Below are 8,631 nucleotides of genomic sequence, written 5' to 3' on the forward strand. Positions count from 1 at the left end.
ATCTACTGTGCAGTAGCATGAACCACAAGGCTAACGTGATCGTGTAAATTATGTCCAGCGCTGTGACCACAAAAAATCGTCTTTTGTATACCAAATGTACACGCTATAATTTCATATAAACTTCAAAAGTAGATGCAGTTCATGAACTCTAAAAAATAATACAAATTTATCCCTCAAGAAACCCAAGAAAACAAACTGCATTTGCTTTTCAAAGCCAAAAAGCAGTATAAAATCACTCATTTCAGACATGATTTTCTAACTCACCGCATTTGTTCCTACTTGCGGAAGAAGAAAACGGTTACTCCTTACAAAGGTGTAGCGCATTCAATTTACAGATTCCAAATGAGTTGACAATAAAATAAATTAGATATCAAAAGGAAAGGGAAAAAATTGGTCAGTTTGTTGTCGTCGCTTTTACTTCTGGCTCCTACTTGAATATTCTTCGACTGATAGATTTGCTGACTCTAGTAGACAGTATCAACCACGGAATAATCCCCACCTGCAAATGCATCAAACAAACTATTCAAATGTCGAGCAACTTTGGTGATTTAGGAAAACCGCAGCTGGTTTGATATGTTGCACAAGTGCTGGCTTTTATGCACATCAGACTTGCCCCAGTAAACAGGCCAAAAAGCACAAAAAGGTAGTAAATCTCTTCAAAACTTGGGATAAGATAGGGAATGTAAAGGACTGTAGATCTTAGAAGTTATATGTCATGTATGAGTTGGGTGTATGGGATAATATTACGACGACAACACATTAAGTTAGATTTCCAAGGAAGTGAGGAATGAGAAATAGGTTGCTGGAAATAGATCCCCAAATTCTTAGGTGCAACTCTGGTGAAGCACTAGCAAAATATACTTGCCCAGTGAATCAAAGCCTGCGTTTGTTTGCAAAAACTGGAAAAAAGAAATTAAGTGTGGCTTTTTTCAACCAAACGCCATTATAGAAACTTTTTCAATTTTTGAAAAAACTCAAAATCACTTCTTCTTTTTTTCAAACTGGTACTTTTAAAATCTGGGGTAGTTTTTCAGTTTTTGTAAAAACAAAAACATTTTCAACAATTTTTGGTCCAAACGCAACCAAATTTTTAAAACCCTTTTCTTGAACCCCTTTTTCTTTCAAAATTCTCAATAATAGGAAAGAGTGTCACCAGCTCCCCCTAATAAATAATGAAGCAACAGACTAATTTCTTTCTACCTTCAGAGGCTAACCCAAGACCTACCCTCACAGGGCTACTCTATTTTCAGTCACTATTTCCCCTTAAAGAATAAATTGACATTAAAGAAACAATAGCGACTAATCATTACCATAACATTTTCATTGGCAGGACCTCCAGCTCGCCATGACAACATCTTCCCTGCAGAAATGAAAGAACGGCAGATCAGTATGTCACAAGCAGGAAATCTGAACAAGGATCTAAAAGCCAGTGAAATTAAAGCAATCAAATGGATATTAATCCATAAATCACAATGAAAAAACAAGTGAAGCAAATTGGTTAATGGGTAAACAATATTTTAAGCATATATCATAGTCACAAAATGTCATGTGGGTATGACTACAGCTCAATAATTTAGGAATCAGAAGCATTACCAAAGGGCTGTACGAGCTGCTTGGATATGGAAGCCACAGGAATACGCCAAAACCAGATAATCAATAACACGTACGTCAAGACCTGTGAGATTAGGGTAAATAGGCATCTTACAGCTTAAACGAAGCTTGTACAAATCCCTAAAAAATCCAATTCATACCTGCAAAATAGTAAGGCCTTTTGTGTATGTATCATATGACATTTTCGCCTCTTTGCTGCGAACTTCTTGATCTGCATCAGAGGATGAGAACTAATTAAATTTATTGATAAATTTCATCCAAATAGAATATGCTATGAAGAGAACACCACCAACAACAAGAAGTGCTATGTTTCAACCCCAGCTAGTTGAGGATAGTATATGATCTATCCTCACCACCAATTTCACTTCATATGCACCCGTTTCATTCCAATTCAATACATTAAGTTTTCTAACGCTAGAAATTCTCTATGTTTTCTCCGGACACACAGTTTCTAACAAGATTAAAAGTACTTCTAGCAAATATCGAGTAAGCTTACCAACATACCTAAGCCTCAATCTGTACTACTTCGTATCACTTATATATGCTATAAAGACGGGAGTGCAATTCAGTTAATAAGACAAAATAAATAAAGAGAAAGAAATATCAACATAAATGAGAGAAAGACGTAGCTGGTGACATCGTTTTGTCTTACAGACCACAAGATAGGACCATGATATACTTTGGAGCATAGCTCGTCGAATTACCAGCCTGAAGCCACCTTCCAGTTAGCAAAGCATGTCTGTTATATAATTGTCCCCAATTTGGCCAACCCACTCTAGTGATGTAGATCCATGCTTAACCCATAAATAAACTTTTGTGTTGCCTTCTGGTTTTCACTTTTGGATGTAATTTTTGGTTTCCAGCACTTTTGTGCTGATGATTTATATACAGAGTCTGTTACCTTGTCAAAAAAAAAAAAAAATTACTTGCTTCTAGATTTCAAGACCACTAATATTACTATCTCAGCATTCCTATCACTGATTCCCTTCCTTGTTTAAGTTCACCATAAGACATCCCTAAAAGTTCTTTTTTTATTTATTTTTAAACAAAGAAAGTGTATTCTTTTAGTTTCAGTAACAATTATGGATATTTCTCTCCTTTGGATCAATCCCTTTGGTAGCATTGTAGTTTCCGTTGTACAACTTCCACTATGAAGGATCGCAAATTGACGGACATTTTTTCTCCTAGAAGATTCAGACTCCGAAACACAACTCCTCTCCAAGAGTTCTATCCAAATAATTTACTCCTCTGCAGGAGCTGTTTCTGCTAACTTGATGCTTGATTAAAGTATCCACAAAGTGTGTGCTTCTTAACTTGATACTTCAGTACCTACTTTCAATACTTCAAGAATACTTACTTAAGGAGGCCCGCGCTCTCCTTAATTATATAAGCTGGTCATGGAGACTTTTTTTAGTGGAAAACAATCAGATAGCAACTCTCATGTTTCTTCATCTAAGGTGCCAAACCTTGAATATCACTAACATTAGATTTGCAGATGTTATTTATTCAGCTAGAGCTCAATAGAGACAATACCAGAAGAATGACCACAGATATAATTGATAAATTTTCAAAACTGCCTTTAGTTCATCCAATCTTGTGAAAGAGATCACCTTCCTAACATGATTGACTCAGATAAAGGACAGACTGCTTTGCCTGGTAAATCAGGTCAGCATATCTACTTGGAAGGCTCTTGAAAAGTATTTGGGGTTCCTCGGATCTCTAGCAGGCAGCAAGCAGTTATACTTGACTATTGATTCAGGATTGAAAGGTGAAGTATAACCAAATGTTGAGTTAGTAGAAAGTTTCCCTAAAAAGGAGAGTCAACATATTTATCTGTATTTGGTATGTGTTTCTGCTTGAACATATATGGTACTTCAACAGCCACTGATTTGCAAAAGACAAGTACTAAACAGAACTTCTGCAGTCTTTAACTATAAGGAGGAGACAGACTTGGTTTATATAGTCCACTTCAGGAAGAAAACTTCAACAATCAGAAAATCGTAGAAACTTGCTGCTAAAGGCGACTTTAAAGGCTAAACGGTTTAAGTTCCTCATCATAGGCATGCCCATTTGGTCCGTGATTACTCCAACATTCACAGGATCGAAATACAACATTAGTCCTTTCAAAGGACTACAGCAGTCACTGAGACATTGTCACTGAAGTTTCCACAAAATTTATCAAGTAATTTGCTATCTTTATCAAAACTAAATGCCTTCATGTGCTTGAAGAGGATAGGACAGGGCAATACTAAGAAGGAATCATGTTGAGGTAAAAGAGTTAGTATGCTGCACCTTGTTCCTTTACAATTAAACCTCAAAAGGCAAATGTTTTACTCTTGCATTCAACTCAATCTAGACATTTCAATAGATAAAGTACCAAAGAAAAATTGAAAAGTTCAGAACTAGTAATACTGGTACAGCCTAATGTGCTTCCACTATTTCCAAGTCTTCATTCATCTCGTGGTTTTTCGGAAACGATAGGCTGAGTACACTGGAGAAAATTTACATTCATTTTGGAACTCCATTGCAGAATGCTTGTCCTATGCTTTCTAATGCTATTGATAATAAGGATCATCGGCTCTTTCAAAGTGATTTTTTCCATTATAATGTAATTTGGTGGGGTATAATGAATGTATCTTTTGTCTATATCAGAGCAGCATAAATCTGGGCGCAATCTGCTAAGTTGGCCATATAATTCATGGAAGAAGAACCACTTCATTAAGTGGTGAAGAAATTGTCCCAGGCAGCAAGTTAGTAGAGAGATTGTCTAGCAGATAACTATTCTCTATGGCAAGAAAGCAGGTGAACGTCCATATCAGAAAAGATAGAAGACAAGTCCAATATTCTTTTAAAAAATTAAGCCATAAGGCCATCAACTATAGTTCTAGTCATTCTAGATATGGATTACGAGTATAGCAGTAACTATCCTCAAGAAGATAGAATATAAGCCATACTTTTTGCAAGTTCCTTCTCCTTGGCAGTAGCTAACCTCCTCAGTTTTGCAGCTTGTGCAAATGTTGAAGGCCTGAAATATATGTGAAGGCATAATCAATTTTTCCGTATCATAGAACTTACCTAATGACATAATCAGTTTTATTTACCATATGAAAAGAGAAAACCATCACGTGTCCTCTTAAAGACTCCAACTTTCTATTTTAAATACTGTACTTGTTATTAACTACCGACAGACACTTATCCATCATGTATAACTACAGTAAGTAACTCTACAAACAAGGATAGTTTTGAAAAATCACAACAAAGAAATCAAAACGAAATCTTGATTAGGATACTCTGACGTCCAAAGAAAAGATACTAGTTATAACCAAAGCTACATACGAGCATCCAATGGTGTAGCTTAACATCCAGGATTCAAATCCTGGCAAAGAAAAAAACAGCTAGGCAACTTTTTGCTATGTGTCTAAGCATTGGTAGACAAAGTTACATACGTACTTGTGCTAGTGGGAGACGAGATAGCGGGTACCTAGTTGATTAATTGAAGTGTGAGCGCAAGATCATGTGCATCGTTGTCGAAAAATGAAGAAATAAATAAATAATAAAGGAAAAGAAAACATGTTTGGTCTGATTAGCAAACAGGACATCACTTACTGTGACAAGGCACTTGCCTCCTTTAACAGCTGCTTGATTTCTGCTCGCAACTGCATATCTTCAGAACTTGTAGAACCTTTCTGCAAAATTTTAAACATTTCATATCATAGGAGTAACAAAATCAATGGCAAAATAAGCGAGTATTTAATAAAACACTACTATTAAGACATCCCTAACTGACGAGCGAATTTCCTCCAGCCTCGACATTGAACAAATCAATCATCGAAACAACAATAGAGATATAATTATCACAACAACTTATTCAAAGCTACTATTTCACCAAATCAAAAGATAAGGTACGACCAATCCACTTTTAACTGAAAAAAAATCATCAAAATCAAAGCAAAGAACGGTTTTCTAATATTTTTATAAGGGATTAATTGAAAACTGATTGATGGTCTATATCTTTGACTATATATAGTTAATGGATATTACAAAGAATAAAGCACCTATGCTGAAAATTATTAAATAAAGTTTAAAAGGAAGATGAGGGATATAATAAAGAAAAGTAACCTTTTGATTGATTTCGAAATAGCGAGAAAGGAACTGCAGAGCTATGACAATAGTGAATATAATGGGTGCGGCTATCGATTTCTCTAATTTCGCCGTTGATTCTTCCATTTTCGGATCCGTATCAGTTTTCGTGTCCTCGTCACCAGTATGAGCTTGGCCTTTCCAGCGCTTTTTTTTTATTATTTTTTTTTTTTTATATAATCTTTTACGTCTCCCCCTCTCCTGGTTTTTCTACTCTGTTTTTTAAAAAAAAAAAAAAAAAGATAAAAAGTACTCGAATTATGTATACTCTTCATTTGGGTTTTGGTACAGAAGTACACTTATAAGTGTCAAAAGAAATTTGCCCCAGATTAAATGTTGCTTTAGGAATTTTTTTTTAACAAAATATATTTTTAACTATGTCTTATGTTAAAAAACAATTCATAATATTGCTCAATTCTCAAGAAAATAATAAATATGGTAACTTGGTAAACAATACTTTGTATTTGTTATTTTTCTTAATAGTGTGAAATGAGCTAAAGCGACACTTATTTTAGGACAGAGGCGGCATATCCCTCGATTATTATAAATAAAGCAATATGTCATTTATTTGTTTTTCGGCATAAAAGTACTCTTGAATCTCGACAGCCAAGTAAAGTAGATATGCCCCTTTCCACTAATAGATTTAACGTCATATGGTAAATAACTTAGGACTTGTTTGGTTTGAGGTATAAGTCAAGTTGATTTTAATATAAAAATGAGTACGGAAAAGGGTTAAATATACCCATGTACTATTAGAAAAGGGCCAAATATACCCCTCGTTATACATTGGGTTCAAATATAACCCTGTTGCTATACTATTGGATCAAATATACCCTTCTTCCATTAAAGTTGTCCAAGGTGGACATCATATCTTATGTGATAGTGATATTTGATGAGATAGACGCCACGCGACATTGTCACCTCAACACCCCTAACCCATTTTACTCCTACCCACTTCGACTACTAAAATTTCACCATCGTTCCCACCATTACCATCGTATTATCCAGCAATGGTGACTAAATCTGAGAGAAAGAAATAATGGACTTAAAATGAACCTCAGATTTTGGGTTAATTTGTTCTTTGTTGTGAAGTGTTGGTAGTGGAGAAGCAGATAACAGACATATGGATACAGAATGTTGTGTATACAAAGAGCGAAGAGGAAAGGAGCATTAGTAGCTGATGAGTCTACTAAAACCTTTTTTTTTTCTCTCTTCTTGGAAGAAAAAAGAAAGGCTCTCTAGCTCGGCGGTGGCATGGACATATGATCTGTGTTGTCGTCTCGTGTTTTACCCATGCTTTTTATGGCGGTTTAGTTCAAATGCAAAATTAATTATGCGAAAATTAATACTCTTTTTGTTAAATTTTTAAATTGATGTATAATTTTTAGAACACATTAAACATTTGATCAAAATTTCAAGGGACAGTTTGGTTACTGGAATTAGGGGACTATCCAGTATAAAATGTAGGATTAAAATTGTTTGCTAGTAATTAATTGTACGCATTAGCTAAGATCGAACAAAATTATTTATCCCATTTGTTAGTAATTATGTTAATCCCAAAATTTGAAGTTCATTTTAAGTTCATTATTGCTCTCTCACAGATTTAGTCACCATTGATGGATAATACGGTGGTAATGGTGGCAGCGATGATGAAATTTTAGTGGTAGAAGTGGGAAGGAATAAAATGGGTTAGGGGCGATGAGGTGGTAATGCCACGTGACATCCACCTAATCAAATATCACCGCCACGTAAGATATGATGTCCACCTTAGACAACTTTAACGGAGGAGGGGTATATTTGATCCAATAATGTAACGGCAGGGGTATATTTGAATCCAAAGTATAACGATGGATATATTTAGCCCTTTTCCAATAGTACAAGGGTATATCAGGCCCTTTTCCGAAATGAGTATTATCTTATACCATGTTTGATTTTCGGTATAAAATTCACATAATTTATATGAATTTTAATGCCAGAAGCAAAATATTATACAATTAATACATGCATAAATTATATGAAAATTGATGTATTATTTTATAAGGGATAGAAGGTGCAATGAGTAATATGTGTATTAGCAATACGTGGATATGAGTTAAAGACAAAAATGCTCTTACAACAGTTAATACGCTAAAAAATCTCATATTGTTTATTCACCATATAACCATCCTTGTATTATTTATTTTACGCATAACAACTCAGGTACAAATAATTTGTATAATACAATCCCCAAATCACTAATACATCAAACCAAACGACCCCTTAATGTATATTTTTTTCTTTAAAATCACTCAGTTATGGTAAATTGCATTAACTTTGTATAAATTTCGGTATGGATAAATATTTACTCATCATAAACTCATGTGATGAATGTCAATCGCTAACAATTTTGTATTAACCGATGAAATTTGTGATGATGTCGAGCTAAAAGCTTGAGTTTTAAAGTACTATAAAGTGTCCTAAGGCTATTTTTAAAAGTGATTGTCATAAAAATATTTTTGTCATAAACATTTGTGTTTGATAATCAATTCCAAAAGCACTCTTGAACAATAATTAGTGTTTGGTTAGACTTTTACAAAGTGATTTTAAGTATGTTTTCTCAAAAGTACCTTGCAAGCTACTTTTTTCAGTTTTTCAAAAACAACTTCTGCTTCTATTAAGAAAAATAATTTTTCTTATTCTAAAAACTTGGTCAAACACGTCAGTTTTAAAAAAAAAAAATAAGCAAAAAAAATACGTTTGGCGCTGAACAGCTTGGTCAACACAGGCTATTAATAATAAATAACTAGATAAGTAAAGTTAACACTAAATATACTTATTGCTCTAGCTTAGCCAACGTAAGAATGGTAAAGTTGAGGTAGTGTTAAATGTGATTATGATGCG

At 34.3% G+C, this 8,631-nt stretch overlaps 1 protein-coding gene across 1 annotated transcript; it reads right to left on the reverse strand.

The window, feature by feature from the left end:
* Positions 1 to 179: 179 nt before the first annotated feature.
* On the reverse strand, positions 180 to 5,918 carry LOC132622837 (protein GET1-like). The gene is made up of 7 exons (XM_060337507.1): positions 5,731 to 5,918; positions 5,218 to 5,297; positions 4,566 to 4,636; positions 1,752 to 1,822; positions 1,594 to 1,675; positions 1,311 to 1,360; positions 180 to 499 (listed from the first exon to the last, which is right to left on the reverse strand). Exons 1-7 carry the CDS (start codon positions 5,836 to 5,838, stop codon positions 428 to 430), a joined length of 534 nt encoding a protein of 177 aa, XP_060193490.1. The 5' UTR covers positions 5,839 to 5,918; the 3' UTR covers positions 180 to 427.
* Between the last annotated feature and the right edge of the window lie 2,713 nt (positions 5,919 to 8,631).

Source organism: Lycium barbarum, chromosome 12 (genome assembly GCF_019175385.1).
Source record: "Lycium barbarum isolate Lr01 chromosome 12, ASM1917538v2, whole genome shotgun sequence".
NCBI lineage: Eukaryota > Viridiplantae > Streptophyta > Magnoliopsida > Solanales > Solanaceae > Lycium > Lycium barbarum.

Excerpts from the sequence above, each read along its gene's own strand:
- LOC132622837 (XM_060337507.1), bottom strand. The coding sequence starts at position 5,838 with ATGGAAGAATCAACGGCGAAATTAGAGAAATCGATAGCCGCACCCATT. Across the intron at positions 1,676-1,751 it reads AAGGCCTTACTATTTTGCAG|GTCTTGACGTACGTGTTATT; the intron begins GTATGAATTGGA and ends CTAATCTCACAG. Across the intron at positions 1,361-1,593 it reads GCAGCTCGTACAGCCCTTTG|GGAAGATGTTGTCATGGCGA; the intron begins GTAATGCTTCTG and ends TCATTTCTGCAG.